We start from the raw sequence: 25,214 nt of genomic DNA on the forward strand, positions 1-25,214 counted from the left end.
AGGGGTCACGAGGGTCATCTAGTCCAACCCCCTGCAATGCAGAAATCTTTTGCCAACGTAGGGCTCAAACCCATGACGCTTAGATTAAGAGTCTTATGCTCTGCCAACCGAGAGACAATATATTTCCTTCTTTTGCTTTCTTGTCTCCCCAAATATAGATGCAATGTGCAAGGCTAAATAGATTAAATCAGAAGTAAGTCTATTCTCTACTTAGTGTGCTTAGGGTTGCAGTCCTTCTTGGAAGTAATTTTCTAGAGGCAATATGCAGAAAGAATTTGAGCGCTCTTCAGCAGAACAGCCAACTTGCCACGACACACCACCTTTGCAGCATCTGCACTACAGACGTTCAAATGTTGCTGTTGAAATATATACAACAAAAAATTAATCAGTTTGAGTCGTGTGACTCAATTTGAGTCTACTAGACCCCCAAATTTTAAGCAACGTGGACTGAAGTCACTTATGGTGCCTGTCTGGGATTAGGGCCCCTAAAATTTAAGCTTCATTAGTTTCATAGTAATCTGCTCCAGGGTTTCGTAGATCAGAGTCCAATTCCTCATAAGAACTTTACACAGCAGGCAGGCAGATCACATGGAGAGAGAAACCTTGCTTCCTGCAGCTAGGAAGATGGATTCCTGGGTGGTCCTTTAGCTCTGATTACTGCCTTGGCTTCTTGTTTGGAGCTGCTTTCAGTTATATTAGAATGTGGTCAGTAAGAACAGCTTTACAGTGGTACCTCAGGTTAAGAACTTAATTCATTCTGGAGGTCCGTTCTTAACCTGAAACTGTTCTTAACCTGAGACACCACTTTAGCTAATGGGGCTCCCGCTGCCACTGCGCGTCTGCTGCGCAATTTCTGTTCTCACCCTGAAGCAAAGTTCTTAACCCGAGGTACTATTTCAGGGTTAGCGGAGTCTGTAACCTGAAGCGTCTGTAACCCAAGGTACCACTGTATTATGCTGCTAGGTTTGCCTGACTGCTATGCTAGCGGAGAAGCAGGTGCAAGCCCCAAACTTCCAAGTCACAGTTTTCTTTCTGTGCAAAAGAGAAAATACAGGGGCCTTTCTGTTCAACATCAGTTAACATAGCTTTGGGGTTTCGGTTTTATATGCAGAGAAACAAAAGGCTAGCCGCTAGCAGGAACTGAGCCAATATTGACCACGGGAGTGGGCAAATTACAGCTGCCATACTGTGTGAATCTACAGCAGAATAACCTCATCATGATGTGAAAAAACAAATACTGGCTCTTTAAGGAAATGTCCACCTGCAAACCCTCCCTCCCTGCCCCCTTCTCGGCTTCCTTCTCTTAGAGGAGTAATTGGCTCTCTGATCTGTCATTCTCACCTGCACAGCTAACAAATCCCACCCACTTTCCCATGCCCATTTCAGTGATTAAGCTCTGCCTTTCACCCATAAGGCTGTGCCAGGTAGAAGACCAGCTGCACTTGCACAAGGAGGAGGCAGAAATCATGCAGCCTTTGGACTCGGAGAGAGGCTTAATCAAAATCAGCCACTGTAAGAGAGACATCTTTGGTTCCTTTGTGCCCAAGCACTGTCCCCTGTGTGGGCAGAGCCTGTTCTACAGGAAACTGGAAGAAGCGCCTGTCACTATCCCCAGCCCATTTGTTAATGGGCACAGAGAAAGATGTTCTTTTTTACTTAAACCTACTACAGGAACCTTTCTGAGGTAGGATTTTCTGCTCAACAATGCTGTTTAGTATTTATGTTCATTTTGCTTGATTGTGTGCTCAGAAAGAAGAAATATGAAAGCTACCTTACAATGGATTAATCAGTCCATCTGCCGCAGTCCACTGATGGGTAGCAATGTTTTCCCAAGATCGGGGGCTAAATTCTCTCTTATCCTTGCAATGTGGCAGCAGGATTACAGGTGCCAAGGAATGAGCAGTGTGCAGTGCAGAATGATAACTGATAGGAGTGAGATTTTGCCAGCATGATGGTACCATTGCTCAAAGATCTATACTGTATTGGTTGTCAGTTTGTCACTGGACCACATTCAAGGTTCTGCCATTCAAGGCCTTAAGAGCTTGGGACCAGTTTAGTTAAGGGATTGTCTTGCCCTACATGTGCCAATTTGACTGCTTTGATCTGGGGAACTTGCACTTTTTCAAGTGCCATATAATGTCTGCTTTGCCTTTGTGAGGAGTTGATCATTTAGTTTGGCAGCACCCTCACTATATTTCAGACATGCACTGAAAAAGTTTTTATTTTAGCAAGCCTACCCGGACCTATGATTTAGTTACAATATTTGTTTTAGAAGTTCTATGGTTTTCATCTGTGTCTTAATAATTATTATTTCATGTATGTTTCTTTTAATAGTGGATTTCGGTACAATTTTATTATGTACACTGCTTAGAGAGTTCTTGGATTAAATGGTTTGTAAAACTTTAAAAATGAAATAAATATGGCACCTTCTGCAGACAAACCATGTGGTCTTATTCTAAGCGCTGGTGTAGAAATGAGTAAATTCTGCATAATTTACTAAAGTGAGTCAAAATTTGTTTTGAAACCAAATTGACAGGTCAGGAGGTCTAATTTAGTGATCAACTGTAAACCGCTTTGATATTTTTTCTTGTAAAGCGATATAGAAATGAAAACAAACAAACAAACAACAACAACAACACCTTTATAGAGTTACAAATCCCACGATCAGTTTAGAGCAGCATTTCTCAATCTTAGGTCTCCATCTGTTTTTGAACTACAACTCCCATCATCTCTAGCTAGCAGGACCAGTGGTCTGGGATGATGAGAACTGTAGTCCCAAAACAGCTAGAGACCAGAGTTTGGGAAACACTGATTTAGAGCAAGGGTAGGGAACCTCTTGTGCTTCAAGCCAGATTTGGGCCAACGGGAGTCCTGCTTCAATATATGAGGCCATTCCTTGCAAACCACACCCAACTATCCCACGTCTGTGGTCGTATTTGGTGCCATGGAACAGGTACCCACATAGCTGCAAAGGAACAATAGGGAGCTTAAAGGTTCCCCATGCCTGGTTTAGCGGAGTTATAAAACCTACAGAACGTGGGGTGCAACCTGATGAAAAGTATTGATCAATTACTTGCATGAGTTTTAGTTAAGTAATCTATCAATAACATTTGCATTAGGATGAAAATAATTTCCAAAATAAACTTGTTATTGTTGTCTTCTAATATGGTGCTAACCACCTGCAGTTTTTATAAGTGCTTTTTTGTATGTATATTATGTATAATTTGCTGCCAGATTGAGGCAGCCTTTTACTTATTTAGAAGTTTAATTAATTAAATGGAACAGTAATTACATTTGATAAGATTGTAGTCAGTCTTTTCAGGGCAGAGAGAGGGAACAGGACACTTCTCTATATTGCAAAAATATAGCATTTCCCTCCCCAATAACTGGATTGTTTTCTAACATGAAAAGATATTAAATGTCTTCTTTCAGAGGGTATGATGGAAGTTCTGATCTCCATGTTGGAATAACCAATACTAATGGTAAGAGACACTTGTAATTCACTTTCTAAATTAAGATTCTCTATGTGAAACATAAATGTCTATTGGACTCTTTTCCTTCTCTCAGGTTGCTCATCCTTTGCCTATTGCCTACAATGTCTCCCCCTTCAACCTCCTGGCATTCTGGCCCTTGATTTCTCTTCCTTTTCCGAGATTTCAGGCTCCTTACAGTATGTGAACTGCAATCCTTCTACCACCAATCCCCTTTCTGCTAAGTCTACATAACCATTTTTGCTGGGGAAAGTTCGCATATGTGATTGCCTGTAGCTAGAGCTCTTTTCAGTTGTGCCTACGGATGCAAGAAGGCATAATTTTTTGTTCCACTTGTATTGGTTTTATGCAGCACTGCTTCCATTACACCACCGTTTGTCTTCTGCCAAAAATGTTACTTGTCTTGCTTTCTGCTGTGGCAAAATTACACAATTTAGGTAATTAATTATACCATTACATTGACATTCATAGGATTACATACTCAGGGTTCATATAAACAACATTTTTAGAACTACTGTTCAGATGAGCCTGTAAAAGAAATGGGAATGATGTTGCAAGTGACAGCAATTAACAGAATGGAATGAATTATACTATTGGTCCACATGTCATAACTAATCCTTGCATTTCTGATTTGTCCTGTTGCTGTGTATTTAGGTTTAGTGTATAATTACAACGAAACTGGAGTTAACATAGCTGAGCATGGATGGGAACAATGTGTAAGTGTTCATCTAGTCCAGCCTGACATGTATGGCCTGCTTAACCAATGGGATACATACCTAGAACAATTCTCTGCAGCAGAAATCTGGCTTCCACACAGGTAAGAAGCTCAATAGACAAATGTGACTATGGCAGCTAAACTACAAATCCTTTGTTTTGGAACTCTGCCTAGGTGGTAACTCAGAGAAGGATCTGATATAGTCATTTGGAGAAATGGTTTTAGACAAAATTACTCTGAGGCCTCTTTCTTCATTAACCTTCTTTAACCATTTCTGTATATTTTGGGTTTAATTGAGAGATTCTGATAGTATGTATTGTATGAACAATACTAGAAGGGAGAGGTGACTCGAGACATCGCAAGCAGTTCCATGTAACTTGGTTTTGTTATGGTTTTGCAGAATAAATTATCACTGGACTCCATCCTATTCTCAGTTAACGCTCATCTGTGCAATCAAATATATTGTTGCTGGCTTTAACTTCTGTTCAAAGTTGTCAGATGTGTTTCATAAGGAACAGGAATTGATTGGTATGTACATGACCGTTTGATACACTGATCAAGAGGGAACGGGATGTAAGCATGTACAGAATTGTACTTCTGTTGGAAGATGAACAAACAAAACCAAAATTGAATACAGGCAGGTTTTGCTTTCATTATTTATGTCAGCCTCTCTCAATCAGGTGCTCTCCAGCTGCATTAAACCACCACTCCCATCAGCATAAGCAATTGTCAGAAATGATAGGAGTTGTAGTCCAAAATTTCCAGAGAGTACCAGAAGGCTAATCTAGGCCTTAGCAACATTTCAGTGTCCATATTCACTGATCCAATGATTATTAGGACTGATTTCTCTTGAAGTACATTCCAAATAGTCCCTTGAGTACAGCCAATGGTTTCAGTGTGGAAAACAAAACATATTATGTTTGCTTTTCAAGTACTTCTAGCAACAGGAACATCATTCCTATAAAGGCTTTAGTCAAGCTATTTTTCTGCGACCCAGCATAATATATACAGTGATGATTACAAGTACCAAAAAGGACCAACAGATGTTAAAGACCTGATGATTACTTAAAAGTTCTGGAATTTTGAAAAAAATTAATATAAACGTAGAATATATTCTCTCATACTTTAATTGAACAAGAGCTTTGTGCAGGTTTCAAGTAATCCAAGAAGGGACTCATTGGCATCCCCAAGCTATGGAAAAGTCACAGGCAAAGACACTACTCTGAAAATTACAGCACTCTTTTTGCTAAGAGTGTGTGACATAAGAAATGCTGGTGGTGAGAGCATGTGTCTACCATGAGATTTGTAATTTTACTGCAGTTCAGTAAGGAAAGTAAGACATAAATCTTATTTTTTTATTTTTTAAAAAACCATTTTGTTCTGGATCCTAAACAGGCAGTCATAAAATTTGTGGTTGAGCCCATCATCTGTTTTTGTTTTAAGCAAAGCCCACCCAGTAGTGTGTCGCCCAAGAATAGGCTGCAAAAGCACTCAAAGCCACTCTGTCCTTTTAAGAAACCTACACTTGTATCTCATAAAAATGAACCCAATACATACTTTGAATTTTAGAGAAATGGGTTTTCAAAGTGAGAAACTTACCCCCCCCAAAAAAAAATCATACAAGGATGACATTCCCTGGCTTTTTTTTATTTATTTTGACCAATTTTAATGAATCAGCACTGTTCTAATAATAATGAGGAACACATTGCAAAGTTAGCTTGACTACAGAGTTCCTCGGTTACACTTCAGTTAGCATATGCAAACCACATCCTTACAGCTCCATATGCCATATATGCTTGTTTTGTTACCCACTGGAGAATCACAGGACAAGTAGAATCTCGGGCACATGGCAATATGCAAAAAGAGATTAAATGCTATTGCTAAATTCAGCTTTCCAAGAAGAGAAAAATGTAAAGGTGGTAAGAACTGCATCCAAGATAAATTTATGGGCGAACCAAATATAACTGAAGGAAAATTAAGCCTCATACTGAAAGTTAGAACTTTAAATAGAAGGCAGAAGTTTCCACTTGTGTAGTTGTTGTTTTTTTAAAAAAATATGAGGGCAATGTGATGTAACTCACATGGCACATATGACATGAAAGTTTTGTCTGGGGGGGGAGGTGATATAAGCATCTGCATCTTTCCATCATTTCCATGTGTAACTTTGTATAGACAGAATGAATGTGACTAACCTCAGCAAACATAAGACACTAACCAATGGTGGCTTTGCTCCACCACATCCCCAAGTTCCACCATTTAAAAAATCCTTCCATAAATGATGTTCTGCTGGTGCATGTTTCCATTGGTCAAGGATTGCTCTGGCATAATGGCCTGCCTGAACCATCATCATAAGCTAATAAAATGTTTAATAGTCATGTATCACATTGGTTTCTTATGCTGCTTTCTGGTTCTCTCTTTAATAGGTATGAAGAACATCTCCATAACTGTTACACCTATGCACTAACATTTATTAACTGTGTGCTTAGCGCCCAAAAGAAGCAGCAAATGAATAAAAGTGAATTTACAGAGAGATTTGTGATTCCACGAACAAGGAAAGCTTCCAAGTATATCACCATCTACAAGGAAATATGCAAAAATGGCTTCTATGCAGTTGACCTTCCTGCTCAGGAGGGCACTGCCATTTGAATTTATAATGAGGGAACTGTATAGCAATGGAAGTAAAATCCTTATGTTAAGGCACTTATATTTCTTGTTCCTTTCATCTCACAAGAAAACATGAAGCTGGGACTGCAACACATGTATTAAATCATGCTGCACGTTTACTCAGAAGGCGGTCCCACAGAGACTGAGGATTAATCTCAAGTATCCATAAGACTATGGAACCTTGAGGCTGTTCCAATAAACTTCTGCTTTTCTAAACAATGACATTTGGAAGAATGAAATAAAATAAAGACATTATCTGTATTCTTGCATGTTCTGATTTTTATTTTTATTTTGCATATTGCAAGTAACCTTCAAAATCATTAACTTGACAGAAAAAGCTTCTTTTCATTTGCACGTTTACTCTATAGCAATGTTAGTTTACAAAGGATGGTAGGTAGAAAACTGAAAACATTCCATCCTAGGTGTGTTTCTGATTCAAAACAAACTCACTGGGATTTACCTCTGAGTAAACAGGCATTCCTCTAAGCCATTCTGAACATTATTGATCTGCATTCTCCAAACACCTCTTGCTTCCAAAGTAGGAAGAAGCAATTTGATGTTCTGTAGTTTGTGAAACTTGATGTACCAGGAGTTAAGGCAGGGGTGGAGCAGCTGTAGCTCTACAGATATTGCTGGTCCCCAACACCATGGCCAATAGGCAGCTGTAGTCCAGCAACCTCTGGAGAGCTATAACTTGACCATCCCTGAGCTAAAGTTTGGTTAATTACCTGTAGCAGAATGGCTAAAGTTCACAGAAATATCAAGACAAGGTGGACCAAGAACACAAATTTAATGTTCTCCATGGACAAAATAGATTCAGAAGAAGAATAATCTTATTTGCACCAGCCACTAGCCATAGCAATAAAATAAAATGTACTGAAGATAGAGGTTAAAAACTTAACTACAGAAAATACATTTGGAGGTTCAGAGAATATCTGTCAGTATCCATCTAGGTTTTAAATTAAAAACAAAAACTGTGTGTGTGTGTGTGTGTGTGTGTAATGCAACATGCACAGACAGCTCTACAAGAGTAAACATTTGATATTTTATTTAGTTAGTTGTCATGTTTCCGCAATCCATTTTATCACAGCTCTTCTTGTTCACTGCGCTCATGGGATGAGACCCAACGGTTTAGAATCAATTCCTAAAAAAAAGTCATTGATTATTGATGACTAAAAAGGTATAAATGGAAAAGAAGTATGTTCACTGATCTTGTCACTAGTTAAGCCAGTATGATTTAACTGTAGCAGAAGTGCCCTTTTGGCTTCCCACTGGGATAAGGCAGCAGCTCATCAACGTACATGCATGTCCACCACAGTAGCACCCCCAGTCCCATTCACCTTGTTTGTCCTTATCCCTCAATCACTCACACACAACCAATGGAAAAACAAATAACTTTGGTCTCTATTGTTCTGACACATTTCTAACCCTAACTCAAGAAAGGAGATTCTGACTAAATTCCAGGAAGACCTTATGGTGGTAAGAGCTGTTCCATAGTGGAACTGACTCCCTCGGAAGGTGGTGGCCTCACGGGTGGTTGTTAAGCAGGGTGGCTATCCGTCATGGAGATTCCTGCATTGCAGGTGTTTGGACTAGAGAACACTCGGGATCTCTCCTAACTCTGCAACTCTATGATTCTACGTCAGCACACCTGTTTTCAGTATGCCAAGACCTGAGCCATGTACAATATGATTTTGGTGTTTCACCTGTCTTTCCCATATCAGTGAAAGAGGTGTATTATGTGGCATAGCGGGCTGATGTTCAAGATCCAGGAGCCCAAAGTTCCCTTGAGAGTGTCGGATTAGAAACTTCAAATCTTAGGCATTATGTTGTACTGTTTTCTAGGATTCTGACCACACTAGAGCATTACTTCTTATTACTACTTTTTCAAGAGTGATTCGCCTGCTACTGAAATGGCATAGAAAGCATATCAATGTAACTAGATGCCTCATCGCTCCTGTAACATCTATAGGAAGGAGCCTCATAAGTTAGGCAAATGATGCATCTCATTCGGCTCTTTTGAAATATATAAATTAGCCTGAATAATCAATTGCTCAACAATTACTCTAACAATTCAGGCACAAGCAAAAATATTTTTACTGCATTCCCAGATATTAAGCTTAGGTTCTCAAATCAGATTGCCATGTGTGGTATACCCAGCTCAAGTTACTACATATATATACTGAATTAGGAAAGGTTCAAATATTACAAAATAAATTATTAAAATATTGTCTACATTCTATCCAGAGAACTGGATACCTTAAGGCAGTCGGTGACTTCAGAGAAAAAAATCAGAGCAGGACTTGCATACCTGAACTTTAATTCTTTTGAGACATTCTGGTGACAACATTTCTTTTGCAGTCATATCAGGTGGCCGAATCAAATAGCAGAACATGAGTTCCTGGTGGTTTAAAAAAAATCCATTAAAATGTACGAAATTCATGTAGTGTAAGATTTGCTCTTTACATCTGTAGTGGTAGTAAGGCAAAATGTGCTTCAATGAATATAACGCTGAATGTGGATCAAGGAGATCTGGGTTCAAATTGTCATCCAACCACAATCACATTGGGTGTGGTCTGCAATTGGATGGCTATGTATAGGTCACTCGCTTGCTCCCCGATTCTAAGACCAGGGTTCATTTGTGGAAAGCTTCAGTGGACACAATTTGTATTCCTACCTACGGCAATTCTTTTTGCTGTATTGGGGGAAGCTCCAAAGAGCCTCAAACTCGAGTTTGTGAAGTGAAATTTCACAAGAAATTGCAGCGATGAGAGACCTGACTCTGTATATATGTGCAACTCTAATCAGAAGTACTAGGCATAAGTACTTTATCTCCAGTTCTTATTACTCTGTTGCATGTTTCCAGAGAAGTACCCTTCCCAGTGTGTATAATGGGGGTTATACCCATTTAAAGAATGCTGTGTAGGACAAAATAAAATAAGTGTGTTCTAGATAGGTTACTAAAATGTGTAAGGTTTCAGATAAAAAGTTGAGAACTGATAAGCAAGAATTCCAACACATCCCAGCTACTAGATTAGTGTTAAAATGGAAATTTGAATGTGCTTGACTTGAAGTATTTAAAGTACTTCCCTGTAAGCTAGAAATTTGAAATTCAGTATGTATGTACACTAATCCTGCAATCTTACTTCCACTCTCTACTTGGAAATGTCCCATTATGTTTTTTGGGCCTTACTTTGAGATAAGTGCACATAGGGCTTAAGACACCCTGATTACTGGAACTGGGCGTTTCTTCTCTCTTCCCTGAAACTTGGGAAGTTCCCTGAACTGTCTCTTATCAGTGGCTAGCACTGAATAAGAAAGGGTGCAGATGGCCCAGAATGTAAGAGTTCCCCATGCAAATACGGTCGTACCCTGATTTTCGAACAGCTTAGTTCTCGAACAGCTCCCAAGCGCTGCAAACCTGGAAGTGACTGTTCCGGTTTGTGAACTATTTTTGGAAACTGAACGTCTGACGGGGCTTCCGCGGCTTCTGATTGGCTGCAGGTGCTTCCAAACGTTTGGTTTCCAAACGTTTCGGTAGTTGAACAGACTTCCAGGACCAATTCTGTTCGACTTCCAAGGTACGACTATACTTGAAGCGGCTTCAGTGACACTAAGAAACACAGCTGAACCCAGCATAGGTCACACACATGGAGGATCAATCAAATCAATTGATCAGTATCTCATTTATCTTATTTATGGCTATAATTGACAACTTCACATTATCTCTTTTTGTGCCCCCACTGTAGCACCTTTCCTTTGCTCCACAATGCTTTTCCTTGTAGCTTTGAAATGCTTAGTTGAGTCTATGTGTTACCTTGGAAACATTTGCTGTAGTCCTGTTCAACCCAGACAAAGACTTCCAGCTGAAAGGTCTGTGTGGTGACCCTTCAAAGTCGCTGTTAACTAATTCCACAATGACAGAGTAACTGGAAGACAAAGCAAAGTGAAACTTTTTTAGGGTGTTGGGGTGAAACTGGCATTTAAAAACTACGTAGAGTCCACTAGTACTCAGCTAAAATTTACTTAAGAGCTGAAGCTTTACTTTAGCAGAGTGAACAAAAAGAGCAACAAGTGCATTTTTCATACTTTTAAAGTGTACCATTTAGCAAAAGTTTCTGTTATTATAAGATACAGCCACCTTGCAGGCTATTTTGTCTAGCCCTCCATCAAGTTACGCAAACTCAAAGCACCTTTACAGAGTCACTCTGTTAGATATCTTATGAGTCCACTAAGGAAAACTTGTACTCAGACTTGCTTTGTACCCCAGAGTGCTTATTAAAAATGTCAATCTCCTGTCCCTTCCCAATGCAATCATGTTTCCTTCAGTGCTAATGATGCAAGAATTAAGCATAACACTTAAGCATATCTGTCTGTCTGTCTGTCTATAATATCCAAATCTGAATGCTATACCTGGCATGGTAAAAAGGAGGACCTTTTCGATACAACACTGCAATGGGAAGAAAAGAAACAAAACAAACGCTTACTAGAAATAATCATGCTTTCTTCATTTTGAATCATATTAATGTAGGACACGTGGCTTTCCCATTACTCAGCTTTGAAAATCTAAACCATAATATAATAGGATCAGGGTTGTTTGTTTTTATTCTAACCGCAGTTGGGAGCTGAAGCTGATCACAATAAATAAAAATCCTAATCAGGTAACTGGGAATAAAGATATTTTAACTACTTGTACAGTGCCACCTTCAGGGGAAAAACCCCCACACGTCACTCCAAGTCAACTAGCTAACATAACACATAAGGATCTAAAAACAGCCACAGTGTGATCTATTCCAAGAGAGATGGGTTAAATCCAGCCTCCGGCTGCTCCCTTGCTTGCCAACAATCTTACCAAGGTTGCACCTGCTCCTAGATGAGGTTCTCAGTCTAGGAAAACATATGCAGAGGAGGTCACAAGTGCATGCACAGCATTTGGGGACGAAATGTGCAGAGCTATTTACTCAAGAAAGCTGCCAATGGTCCTGGGAACCAAAGCATACTGGCTCCACTCAAAAGACTGAATGTGGACCAAGAGGAATCTGGAGCAGTAACTAATGCACCACAGTTGATGCTGCCAAGGGATTACCATAGTAATTAACAGCAAGTTGGTCCCCCAGACTAAAAGAGAAGTGAAACATTCTTTTATTGGGAAAACTAATTGCTTAAAATGTTGCATTATTTTATCATCGTTTGCGTTCAGAGAGGGACGGTGATGTAATTATAATCTTCTTGCATGCTCAGGCAAGCCAATACCTTGCTGGGTCTGTTCCTCTTAGAAAGGAGGTGGTGAGGGTAGGTTATGGGAGGTAAATCCCCACCAGGACTTGCCCAGGGAAATGGCTGGGGTCTCACTCCCCATGCGCATAGGCCTGAATGGCAACTGGAAGAGATGAACTGAGGAAAGACTGTAAAGAGCTCTGTGTATTAAATGTGCTCCACAAGACAATAAACACCCCCAGGAGATTACGAGACTCTTTCTTGCCTATGGTAAAAAGCTTTTCCCTCCTACAGATGACAGCAGGCCATCAATTAAACATTTCTTTAAAAAAAATACTGCTGTGTGCACATCTATTATTCAAACGAGGCAACAAAGAATGGGAACAGCAAGACATTAGCGCTCAAGATTCAAGGAAGCTACAGTCAAATGAATGGGCAGCACATTTGCACAAATGAACCAGACAATGAGCAATAGCCTATTTAAGCTGGGGAGCAGGCTGACAAAAAATAACTTTCTGCACTGTGAGACGATTAGCTGAGCCAATCCCCCACTCCACAAAACTCCACCAGCTTTCATCATTGCAATATCCATTTCATCACACAGTTCCAGTGTGTAGCCTCTCTTACGTTCTGCAATCTGCACTAACCATATTTGGTCCAGTGGTCTTTGTTATCAAGTAACAGGGGAAACAATATCATAAGGGCTATCTATGGGTCGGTCTGGGTGATAGCAATCTAGTAATCATGTGGAGGGGGAATGTGAAAGTACCTGCCCACCCCTCTTTCTAGCACACTTTCTTGCTTCTGCACATCACTATGAGGATGGCACAGATGAATTATAGCCTGCATGTCTAACATCAAACGCATGCAGGTCAAAATTGGTCCCAGGTCTTACCTGGGAATTGACTGCACCATCCCCGACTTATGGCCTGTGCTTGCAGGCCATGAGTTGGAAAACCTCTCCTTGTGGAAATGGGAGGGGACAGTGCATCACCACTGGATCCGCATTGTGTGCACCAGCCTCTACTGCAAACTATAATCAATGAAAGGAAAATACTCACAGAGGTCAGTCCCATATTTCAGGCCAACTTTAGGGACCCATCCTTTACTACGGAAGTAGTGATATGCCATGTATGTAGCCTTAAATTTGGGTTGTGCTTCGCTAAAAACTTCCCATAGCTTCAGAATAGATAAAGGTGCCTAAAAACACAACCAGATGCTTTTCTATAATTACAGTGTACAAAAGCAACCTACCATTATTGGCAGCTAAGTCAACAATCTTAGCCACTTCTAGAGCAGCGTATTTTATCTTTTATTCAAGTTGGGAGAAGGCACAAAGAGGACAGAAGCCAAATGTGAAGTTTGTCATGCAAGTCTAAGCATAAATGCCATCTAGCTTTTGAACTGCGGTGTAGCTAAAGCTATTAAAAATAGGTTGCAGGGCATCTAGTCTAGGGAACTCAGCAGTCAGAAATGGAACACCAAACGGTATACTCAACTACACAATGCAGAAAAAGTTTAGGATAAAGCTTTATTCTCATCTCATTATACAAAATCCTGATCTCTGTTATACCCATTTAAGCCCCCTAAAATGAATGGAACTTACAAGCCAATGCTATGCATGTTCACAGGGAATTAAAACCCGCAGAGTTCAAAGGGCATACGCAACTAATGCAGAATTGTAACCAAAGACTGTCTACACTTATGCAGAGAACATAAGATTATACGAGAAGGAAAAATTACCCATGGTGCAAGTTGCCTTGGAAACTATTACAAAGTGTTTGTTGTTTTATGCTAACAAGCAACACACGCAACAGGTTAACTCACACACAGCTTACTACGACAGACTAAAGGCACCCAATTGGATCTGGCCACCAATTGGATCTAGCCAGGACTCTTAACTTTTACTGCCAAGGAATCCACCAGGTACTTTGTCTCCCCTATGGAATATCTAAGTAAACTTGAAGTCACTAAACACTGAAGGGCTTTTACCCTGGCTCGATGTCATGCCTTCCCCTCAGCTGTCATTGAAGGTCGATACAGGAAGATTAACTACCCGGGAGACAATGTCCCTGTGACTCGGGACAAATAGAAATGGTAGAGCATGTCCTTCTCCAGTGCCTGTATTACAGAGACATTCGTATTAGCCTGATTTCTCCACTACTTCATAAGTACCCAGGGCGCACAGGGCAATTCTATACCTCCCTGCTGCTCTCAGATACCAATCCTGCTTCAACATACAATGTTGCTAGATTCTGCACAGCAGTGCTCAAAATTCATCGGAGGATGACCTGTGCCACAAACCAGATTTAAGGAACATATCAGAGTGCTCCATGAATTAATAGTTAAAGTCTTTTATAAATCAGCCTTTTAAGCTCTTCCACACCTGTCCAATCCTCCTATCCCTTCTTTTAGCTTCTTTTATATTCACCTTCTGTTTTAATACCTTTTAGCTTTCCAAAATGCTTTTCAGATTTCAAATGACTGTATCCCACCCTTTTATGCTGGTCTATTACCGTAATAAAGATTTGTATTGTACTGACTAAAGGCACCATCTTACCTCATTGTAATAAATACTTAAACATCCCAGAGCATAGACCAAGAAAAAGGCCTAAAAAAACAACAACAGTAATTAGAATTATTTTGTGTATGTTATGTTATATACATTATTACAGAGTAGTGGCACCAACATGTTTTGCATATCAAGGGTAGGGTGGTGGGAAGGGAAGTGGGAAAAGTCAAACAATGCATTTGCTCACGCAATCATACTTTTCGTCAAATAATAGGAGCTAAGTTCTCAGCAGTACAAACAGGATTGCTGAATCCTCAAATAATAATAATAAAAGCCCTCCCATTTACATCCAAGGTTGCAGTCATTTACATGATTGCTTCTAAGCAGTCAAACAAAAGATTTTGCTGCAATCCATCTACCCAATGAGCACAATCCTTCAAGAGTTTATTCTAAGTAAATTCCAGGAACTGAGCAAGAGCAACAAGATTATTCAGGATCTTTTGAGAGAGGGAAAACCCTTCACTAGAATATGACTTTCATTCTTCGTGTTGTCAATTCTAGCAACAGAAGGGAAAAGAGCTTAGCCTTGGGATGGAAGCAGTCCTTAAAAGAAAGAAAAATCACCACCAGGAAGTGTGTACATTAGTGCTAGATAAGAGGAGCGGACTGCTGAAGAAAGGGGGGGGGGGATATGGCAGGCAACAAGTTTCCCTAAATGAAAGGAGAGGTACAAATGATCATTTGTGCAGTGAGGAGGGACTTGGGCAGTGACGTCCTAAGGACCATCAAGGAATGCCTGGGACTCTGGAGGAGTCAAAAAGGACCTGCAACAGCCATAGCAGCTATCACAGTTTATCAGAATTATGAGCCATATTAAATATAAATCCAACTGGAAACAAGTGGTGGGCAATATCATGTGGCTGCTCTAGTGACCAGTAGTACAAATGCACCTGGAAAGGCCAATCATATCAGAATTCTGCAAGACTGAATTTATAATTTTTCCTCTTCCAAAATTTATCCACACTTTCTTAAAAACAAAAACCATGCAAATACCAAAGTTATATATTTACATTGGCAAATTACTAAGTATGACAGTCTTCCAAACTTACCTCTTCTAGACTGAGTTGCAAATATTCTAAGATCCTAAATGGATTCCTTCTGCACACTAACCTTTCTTTTTTGACTAACTGCAAGAAAAGTAGCAAACCAAAGTTACAAAGACGCAGTCACAACTCTAAGCTATTTACCTAGCTGAGAGCCTGCCAGCAAGATACTTCATATTCCTTTTCTCCCATAAAATCTCCTTCTGACATGCCTCTTCATTCCTGAAAAATTTTCTCTCTCTGCTTAGCACACCTCATTTGATGGCATTGGCTTATCTTCTCCCATGTCCCAATGTGCCGTGGGCAGGAGAACCTTAGAACTGAAATTCCAAGATTCACAAGTTGCTTTTTAAACTGACCTGCCATTACTGCATGAATGCCATAATGGCTTTGCTGATGCAGATCAGCTGAATGATTTCTTTCAGCAGATGACACCTAATGCCTTTTTCAAATATGTCGCTGAAAAGGCAAAACGTTATTTTAATAATTTGTTAACAAAAGTTAACAGCAATGGGCTAATTTGTGACCTTACGTGTGGTTTCTTACCTCTTTTTTCAGACATAAATTTGATTCTTCTTCTTCTTCTTCTTCAACAACTAACACAAACTCATTATTATTGTCTTGATTAATACAATCTTCTGGCTTGCAGATGTGATGCACACTGACTGAACACAGTTTTGCCAAGTGTCTTTCAGCTAAAGCTTTAGATCCTGTTACATCTGATTCATTAGAATCATTCTCGGCTAGTCGGTCAAAAAATGGATCACCTTCCAGGCCAGCTACTTTATCCCCATTTGTTTCAGAAGAAGTCACTACACGCTTTGACTCATCCTCAGCTGTCTCCATCTTGATGGTCTCCTCAGCCTCACTATTTTGCTCAACTTCTCTCAGATTAACGGGCTGCGTATAATTCAGAATGGTTGCATCAACTGTGAAGTCATCCAGTCCTTGCTCCCGCATGAGGCTTTTAGCCCATTCTACATGACACTGGTATCTGGAATAAAAAAAGGAAACACAGAAGATTTGAAGTAGCCAGCTTATTAATTATATCTCAAATTTATTTGTTTGTTTTGCAGGCAAGATTATTTATTTATTTTTAACTTTGCCTCCCATTTCTCGCTTCTGGAATGCTAGTACTTAAATCAGGGGTTGCCAATCTTTCCGAGGCCTGCGGACACACTTGCAAATGGGAGAAACTGCTTTTAGCACCACATAAGACATCCTGCAACAAAGCACACACCAGGACCTTTTCTGTTGGCTACACAATAATGATTCTTTTGCGCTTAATTTCAGCAGGGGGAGGGGCCCCTACATGTGCCAGGAAAGCCCCCTGCAGGCCCATGTGCACCCTCAAGCACCACATTAGCCACCCCTAATAAACTTCCATTTCACTATTGATTATTATTATAATTATTAAGTTTGTATACTGCCCTATGCCCCATAGATCTCAGGGTAGTTCACAGCACAGAGCCAGTGTGGTGTAGTGGTTAAGAGCGGTAGTCTCATAATCTGGGGAACCGGGTTCGCGTCTCCGCTCCTCCACATGCAGCTGCTGGGTGACCTTGGGCCAGTCACACTTCTCTGAAGTCTCTCAGCCCCACTCACCTCACAGAGTGTTTGTTGTGGGCGAGGAAGGGAAAGGAGATTGCTGGCCACTTTGAGACTCCTTTGGGTAGTGATAAAGCGGGATATCAAATCCAATATAGAAAACACAAAGTACATAACAAAAATAGAAACAAAAACAAACCAATAACACCCCCTCCCTTCCACAACAGATTTAAAAGGGCATCGGATGTCAATCAGCCAAAGGCCTGGTTAAAGAGGAACATCTTCGCTTGGCACCCAAAGGTGTATAATGAAGGTGCCAGTCGAACCTCCCTGGTACCAAGGAACTGCACTTCAAGCTTCAGACACAGAAAAAAAAAGGGGGGGGGGAGCTGCACTTACTTTTTCGATGAGATTATCGGCATGTTTAACCCGACATCTGCAATAAAAGCAGAATTGTTAGCTATTGATTCCGCACAAATATTCAAAGTATTGGAAAGTTAACACACAGGGCAACCCAAACCCCGGCTGGGAGCAGCAAAGTGGAGTGGATCAGCAGATCTACCTCCACATTCAAAGTCCTGCTGCTTTCTGGGCAGAAGGCTGAAAGGAGATTTCCCCTTTTTTTGTGCGGCAGCTCCAGGCTGGCATAGACAAGGTAACTAAGAATGGGACTCCTTAGGGAATCCATGCAACTTTGGATCTAAAGCTGTTAGCCCTGGTAGCTTTCCATTCACTAGGGTGGAACTTGGGTAGCCGTTGTGGCACAGCCTCGCTCCCTGCCCCATCAGCAGCGCTTATCTCCACTAGTGGAAGTGATGGAGTGACATCTATGGGCCATTTTTTCTCCCCTGTTCCCCCCACCTCCCCAAGCTATCTACGTGGAAAGGAGGAATAGCATTGTACTGAGAGTTTGGATTTTGCTTCAAATAATGCGTTCATACTAAGATACCTGCAGAAAAATATATCTGTCTTCCTGGCCACCCTCTCTGCATAAGAGGAATCCAAACAACATTTGCTGCAATATTGTGTCTGCAAATCCTGTTTTCCAGGCCCTTAAGGGTTTAAGGACCAAAAATTGAGCCAATCAAAAGAGTTCATTATGCACACTTTATGCCTTTAATTCAATTTCAGACTAGCTTACCTTGCCACTTAGCAACCAACATAGGATCTGAAATGTTGTATTCTGGCCGACTTCTGGAAAGAATGCCTTTCCCAAAAAATCCCTAGAAAAATGAGACGTCTGTGTTACCAACAGTTCCACAGTTGTGCATTTGATATTCTTTGCGTTATTGATCACACACACTGTCGTATCTTTTTAAACCAGAAAGCTTCCAGCATGTATGAAAGTCAGTCAATAAACACAAGCTCTCTGAGCGCAGTTACTCGGATGCTGAAGACAAGTTATCTTCTATGTAGTGTGGAGAAAGTGGATTAGGAAAAGGTTTTCTCCGCCTCTCATAACAGGAACTTGTGGACTTCCAATGAAGCTGAGTGTTGGAAGATTCAGGACAGGCAAAATACCGTAAATATGCATATAGTGCTTAAAAGCTATTGAATTCATTCCCACAAAATGTATTGAGGGCCACCAGCAGGGATGACTTTAAAAGAGAAGGACACACTAGCGAGTTTCTATGAAACACACAATCCAGTACAGTATAGTGCTCATGAAGATAAACCTTATTTTGCTGTTGATGCCTTCTCAACCATTCCTGATAGAAATACAGGACCCATGTGATTATTTGACTGATTTGCCCCTCCCCACCTCACACTTTCACACATACGCAGTATTTTAACAAGACTGACAATTATTTGGCTCAGAATATTAATTACATTTTAAAAAATCCATTGTGTTGGCAACTAAGGTGAATCTTTTCAATGTCAGAAGTGTCATGCATTAGACAGATAAACAAAAGTCAAGAATACCATACTATATAGGTGTTCTATATCTTCAGGATTCTTCACAATTACATTGTTATTTATAATTTCAGCTTGGCATATTTGGAAATCTCTTCCGTAAATCCCTTCTCCGGTGGAAGAAATAGGAAATGGAGAATTATATGATTCATATACTCTTCTCTTCCTTCTTGGGGGATGGAAAATTGCTTCTGCCATTTTGTATTATCCTTCTACTTTAACAACAGTCATCTAGGACAAAGAACAGAAAGGGAAGAAAAACTTGTGAAATATTTTTTAAAGTCAGACACTTATTAGGTATGCTTGATGAACCATTAAAGTAACATTCTTTCCCTTGAATTGGTCAGAACAATTGATTTCAGGACACCAACTCAAACTCTTTCTGGAAATATATATACTCATGCCTTGATTCTCAAACATACACAGTAACTCATGGGATTCATGGTTTTAATATTCCTGCAGAAACAGCCTCTTCCCATCTGTTATTCCAGATTAACGCAAGACAACTTACTGGGGTTACTTCTTGGTGAGCAGTGAGATAGTACCTGGCCTTGTAAACTATTCACCTTGGGTTACACAGGCCAAAAAGGCTTAACACATTGGAAGACTTTAAGAGAAGGAATACTGAAAGGGTAGAATATGACAGTAGTATTTTATCAGGAACTCAAAGTGCTAAAACCAAACAAAATTATAACACACGTATTCGGGAAAGACTCTGGGAGTGTTTGCACTCTCTTCTGTACCAAGTTTCTTAACTCATTTTCTTGAGCTTTCTTTGTGTATTCATTTAGTTGTTTTAAAACACTGAAAAATATTTTCCGGCACGGGGTACCTTGATAGTTCTTCTCAACAGGGACTGGCAGTCCCCAAAAGTGATGGTAGTTTAAGCTCCATCTCCTGCCTTGCCTTTACCCAAACCCACAAAAAGATGTTATCACACAAAGAGAGCTTTTGGGTAAAGTACATTTTGGCATGCTGCATAAAGAATTACTGTCTTCCATTATTTTCCCCTCCCTGAATAATTAGCAGGAGACACACTTCTTTGGGTGCCAGTGCCTCCACCATCACCAATTGGGGCATGACTGACCTGCCTTTTTGTGGTGGTGCCTTTATATTATATCATAATTATTATTAATAATAATAATAATAATAATAAAATTATATAATTCTCTCCCAAGAGAGACCCACTCCACTGAAATTTTTAGAGATGTTGAAGACTTATCTGGCTCTGCCATATTTCTGAGATTGGCCAACTCTGGGTTTTTCTTGTGCTAATTTAGTTCAAAAACTGTGCAGAAATTTAAAATACGTTATTTGTTCTCTTGATGGTTTCAGTTACCTTGTAAATCACCCAGAGAGGCTTTTTTAAAGTGGGAAAGTGGCATGCATGCTGAGCACCTGCTCAGCAAAATAATGTCTCCTCTAAAGTATACAATAAAAATTACCAGCAAAAGAAAGCAGTGGCCCCTTTCGACTTGGGGAGAGAGAGAGAAAAAGAGAGGACATAGAAGGATCCCAGGATGTTTTGAGTCCCTCTCCCCAATTCCTGAGGACAAAAGGCAAGTGGGACACTGTACACTAGGGACACCCTCCTGGTACAAGCACACCCAACGAGAGGGCTCTGGAAGCGGGAGGGTTTGTGTAGTTTGTGTAGAAGGGACCCCGTGGGTCATCTAGTCCAAGCCCCTGCAATGCAGGAATTTCAACCATATCATAATGACTCTCTGCACATTCACAGCTCCTTTCCCTTGACTGCGGCATCCCCCCCCCCGCCACCCAAAAAGAGGGGCAGTGCTGCCTAGCCCCCTTGCTGCACTGGGGTGGGAGGCTTTCCACCATGAAGGCTTGAGGGTCTCCCCCCCCCCCCGCCACTTTTTACAGCCTTTTCAAACACAGTGGGTGTGAAGCGGATGGATGCACAGCCAAGCCCCAGGTCTGCCACGCGACTAAGAGACAAATAAATGGGAGGGAGAAAAAGCTCTTGTCAGCTCCCGGCACAAAGCTCGTAGTTAACTGGCTGGCTGGCTCTTCTTCCCTCTTGCAAAGAAGGTTAACCAAAGCACCTCTCTGGCCACTAGCAGCGAACTGAACCCGAGCAGCGGAAAGGATGCAAGCGGCTCTTCCCCCGCCGCACATGCAGAAAGGGATCCTCCGCCTCGGAAGGAGGAAAGGCCTCTTGCTTCCAAAGAGGCAAAAATAAAACGAAGCGTGCCACGGAACCATCACTTCCGGTTCTTACTCGCGTCCTCCATGTGTGAAGCTAGAGTAGAAGAGGAGCAGCCTTAAATTCAGACTTTAAAGTAAAATGGCCATCATCATGCTTATCTAGGCAGTGCTGCTCACTGAGTGAGTCTCTCTCTTTAGCCGTTTCTCCCAAAGTCCTACCCTAGCAAGGAAGCCTCTAACGTTCAGGGTGTCGTTCTTCGGTTCTTGCACTAATCCCAGCTATCGTTTCCCCGCATATGGCAGACTCTTCACGCTGCGATTGGGAACCGGAGGTCTATATAAAGGAACGTCGTAACGTTGGCTCGTTGCGCTGTGGCAATAGGGCGAATCGAAAACTACGCAACCAATCGGCAACGCGTAAGGGGGGCGCGGGGAGGGGGGAAATAAAACGCATGCGCTGTGTAAATCTTTCTACCTTGGTGCTGGAAATAATGTTAAGAAGTCGGAACTCCTCCCCCTGCCCCAGTCGGAAGTTGATTCCCAAGCGCTTGGGCGGGGGGCACCCTGGAAAGGGCCACTCACTTGGTGGCTGGAGACTGTAGGCTGCAACCCCAGCGCCTATTCACCTGAGAATAAGCCCCCGTTGAAGAAAGTGGGGTTTGCGCCTGAGAAGTGTGGGATTCTGTTGTAGATTTTTCCAAAGTGCCCCAGACTATGCCAATCCTGGACACGCCTGCTATGTGTGCTTTGCTCCTGCATGAATGTAGATAGGATAGCGCAGGGGTCAGCAAACTTTTTCAGCAGGGGGCCGGTCCACTGTCCCTCAGACTTTGTGGGGGGGCCGGACTGCATTTTGGAAAAAAATGAACAAATTCTTTTGCCCCACAAATAACCCAGAGATGCATTTTAAATAAAAGCACACATTCTACACATGTAAAAACACGCTGATTCCTGGACTGTCCGTGGGCCAGATTTTAAAGGTGATTGGGCCAGATCGAGCCCCTGGGCCTTAGGTTGCCTACCCATGGGATAGTGTGTCTGCTCTTAAGTACGGGGTGTATAAGAATGGCAGCATCAGTGTTCATGCTCCTCTTCTCTCCCCGCTTCCTCTTGTTCCGTGGCAGACCTTGTTTTTGAAAGGTGGCAGCTAAGTTTAAGAATCCTCCATTTCCCAAGGGAGTTCCCTCTTCTTTCTCCACATCAACCTGTTCAACCATGTCGGTTAAGGAACAATGTGCACTGTAGGGCAAAATGAGTGCTGGTTGAAAGGTATTTGAAAAACAAAACCAGCACTTCTTACATTTGCTTATTGGAGGAGTCTGCTTTTCGGCATAGGCTGATCTGTAGATTCTTGGGCAACTGACAAGCCTTATGAGGAGCGCTTGAAGGAGCTAGATATGTTTAGCCTGGAGAAGAGGAGAGTGAGAGGAGATATGATAGCCATCTTCAAATATCTTAAGGGCTGTCAGACAGAAGAGGGAGCATGCTTGTTTTCTCCTGCTCTGGAGGGTAGGCCTTGAACCAATGGCTTCAAGTTACAAGAAAGGAGAATCCAACTAAACATCTGGAAAAACTTTCTGAAACTAAGAGCTGTTGAGCAGTGGAACAGACTCCCACAACACATAGTGGACTCTCCTTCCTTGGAGATTTTAAAGCGGAGGTTGATGGCCATCTGTCATGGATGCTTTAGCTGAGATTCCTGCATTGCAGGGCGTTGGACTAGATGACCATTGAGGTCCCTTCCAACTCTCAAGATTCTATGATAAGATAGGACTTTCCTATTGTATGTAGCATTACTGCTTGATAAACTTAATCTTATATATATATTTAAAGTAACATTTTATTGATTTTCCAAAAATAACAAAAGTAAAAACAACAACAATACAAAAGCAAAACAAATTGACTTCCCTCTAATCCCTTCCTTGGCACTATTATTTATCAACATACTGCATGTCTGTTGTTAAATTTTAACCTATTAAAATCCCTATTATCCATTCATAACAAAATTACAAGTAATCTTAAAACCCTGCTAATGTGTACATTGCTTCTGTAAATATGCAATAAACATCTTCCATTCTTCCTTAAATTAGTTGTCGTCTCTTCCTCTTAGTTTCATAGTCAATGATAAACTTGATAAACTTTCTCATCCCCCTTCTCTGACCATAGAGATCTAGATATTGTTGATGATATGTAATTCCACTATCCCTACCATTTTAAAGCTAATTTTTGAGGGGAGCTTTATGTTTTATTTTTTAAATAGCATATCTGGTCACATCCACACCACATATTTAAAGCACCCAGCTTCCCCAAAATAATCATGGGAACTGTATTTTTTGGGGGATGGAATAAGGCTGCATGCCCGAGGCCCTTCTAATTCATGGATCCAACAAGGATTCAATCGCTCAAATAGTCTGACAGACTTCTTAGTAATGGCTCATGTGTAGGTCATTAAGATAGCAAAGGAAGTGGCTATGTGCCAGAAAGCAAATGGTTGGATCCCGCTCCCTTAACTGTTTGTTAGTTAGAAATACAAAAGCCAGAGTTGTGTGTGAGAGCTAGAAGCAGGCTGGGCAGCTGAGAGCCACAACCATGCCTGCTGGATTTCTGCTGTAATCCAAGATTTGGGTATAGGAGAAACACAACCTTCTTGGAATGTTAATGTTGTGAGCCCCTCCACCATAGGCTCAGGTTGTATATAGGTGTAAATAAACCATATATCCTAAAGATCACAGTTTCCACTGTCCCTCATTCAAAGGAAACAGAACCCTGGGTCATTGACTGGAACTCCTAGAATCTCGCACTGCTTGGAGATTGGGATGACATGCAACAGTACAGTGGTACCTCGGGTTACATATGCTTCAGGTTACATACACTTCAGGTTACACACTCCGCTAACCCAGAAATAGTGCTTCAGGTTAAGAACTTTGCTTCAGGTTGAGAACAGAAATCGTGCTCTGGCGGCGCGGCGGCAGCAGGAAGCCCCATTAGCTAAAGTGGTGCTTCAGGTTAAGAACAGTTTCAGGTTAAGAACGGACCTCCGGAATGAATTAAGTACTTAACCCGAGGTACCACTGTAATTTACTGGTACCTCTCACAGAGCTTCAGTTCCTAGCATCTTTAATAAACTACAGCTCCCAGGATTATTTGGGAGGTAAGCCACGTGCTTTAAATGTGTGATGTGAATATGACCTGCATTGCTCCAAAACCCTGAAAAATAACAGTTATACTTACCACTTTGGCAATTCATGAATCTGTGAAACTGAAAAAAGCAAAGGCTTTTAAAATGGGACATTTTCAGCACATTTTTTTTACCCCTTCCTCACAGGTGGGGGAGGGGAGGGGAAAAGAAACGAGGACATGGTTTTTCTCTCTCTAACCCTGAAGTATTTTTTTTCAGCCGTACTAATAACAACCAGCTATTTTCAGAGAATGGGATAATCATTCTGAATAGGTGTCAGGATTGCTGTCCTACAGGTCAGAGCTACCCTTCTCCCTATTGTTGAAATGCCTTGGAAAATGATAAGCTGGAGTTGTTTTAGATACAGTAAGTTTAGCAATTTAATCTGATTTTGTAAGTGCTAAAATGTTAAGTGCCCATTTGTTGCTGGAAATAGACATGTGTCAACAAATTCAGTTTAGGCTGACAGCAGTTCACTGACCTCTATGCCATGAGTTTGCTTCCTTCCAAAGTAATAAAAGCCATTGTCAAGGGCAATTACATTCCCCTGCAGAACTGTCAATGGCAGAAGGCATAAAATATGAATTTACTTATCCAGGTCAGATTTGACAATAGTTTAACTTCCCCATAGTTTTATTGCAGTGGGCTATAGAAATATGTGCACTGAATTGGACTGAGAATGAGAATAGGTTGTTTTTAACTGAAA

The 25,214-nt window shown here is 41.1% G+C and overlaps 2 protein-coding genes across 9 annotated transcripts; one reads left to right on the top strand and one right to left on the bottom strand.

Annotated features, from left to right (window-relative positions):
* Positions 1-199: 199 nt before the first annotated feature.
* On the top strand, positions 200-7,129 carry MKRN2OS (MKRN2 opposite strand). The gene is made up of 4 exons (XM_083603571.1): positions 200-1,684; positions 3,433-3,482; positions 4,146-4,308; positions 6,630-7,129. The coding sequence occupies exons 1-4, from the start codon at positions 1,374-1,376 to the stop codon at positions 6,850-6,852; spliced, it is 747 nt and encodes a 248-aa protein (XP_083459697.1). The 5' UTR covers positions 200-1,373; the 3' UTR covers positions 6,853-7,129.
* Positions 7,130-7,903: 774 nt separating this feature from the next.
* TSEN2 (tRNA splicing endonuclease subunit 2) lies at positions 7,904-21,374 on the bottom strand. Of its 8 annotated transcripts, XM_083603482.1 has the most exons (13): positions 21,228-21,349; positions 19,676-19,788; positions 19,174-19,395; positions 18,392-18,473; positions 17,650-17,686; positions 16,249-16,696; positions 15,709-15,786; positions 14,648-14,698; positions 13,149-13,287; positions 11,284-11,320; positions 10,688-10,799; positions 9,182-9,271; positions 7,904-8,014 (listed from the first exon to the last, which is right to left on the bottom strand). In XM_083603482.1, exons 3-13 carry the CDS (start codon positions 19,360-19,362, stop codon positions 7,955-7,957), a joined length of 1,323 nt encoding a protein of 440 aa, XP_083459608.1. In that variant the 5' UTR covers positions 19,363-19,395; positions 19,676-19,788; positions 21,228-21,349; the 3' UTR covers positions 7,904-7,954. The 8 variants fall into 8 exon arrangements, 7 of the variants coding, with proteins under 7 accessions (XP_083459608.1, XP_083459611.1, XP_083459607.1 ...); XR_014545474.1 differs by lacking the exon at positions 19,676-19,788 and having other exon boundaries at positions 12,124-13,287; positions 21,228-21,374; XM_083603485.1 differs by lacking the exon at positions 19,676-19,788 and having other exon boundaries at positions 19,219-19,395; positions 21,228-21,374.
* Positions 21,375-25,214: the final 3,840 nt, after the last annotated feature.

This window comes from Podarcis filfolensis, assembly GCF_964270895.1.
Source record: "Podarcis filfolensis genome assembly, chromosome: 2".
Lineage (NCBI taxonomy): Eukaryota > Metazoa > Chordata > Lepidosauria > Squamata > Lacertidae > Podarcis > Podarcis filfolensis.

Coding starts and splice junctions, on each gene's coding strand:
- MKRN2OS (XM_083603571.1), top strand. CDS start 1,374: ATGCCCATTTCAGTGATTAAGCTCTGCCTTTCACCCATAAGGCTGTGC. Junction 3,483..4,145: donor TGGAATAACCAATACTAATG/GTAAGAGACACT, acceptor CTGTGTATTTAG/GTTTAGTGTATAATTACAAC. Junction 4,309..6,629: donor GAAATCTGGCTTCCACACAG/GTAAGAAGCTCA, acceptor TCTCTTTAATAG/GTATGAAGAACATCTCCATA.
- TSEN2 (XM_083603481.1), bottom strand. CDS start 19,362: ATGGCAGAAGCAATTTTCCATCCCCCAAGAAGGAAGAGAAGAGTATAT. Junction 9,272..10,687: donor CTACAGCAAATGTTTCCAAG/GTAACACATAGA, acceptor TTAAACCACCAG/GAACTCATGTTCTGCTATTT. Junction 8,015..9,181: donor TCAAAAGAATTAAAGTTCAG/GTATGCAAGTCC, acceptor ACTTTTTTTTAG/GAATTGATTCTAAACCGTTG.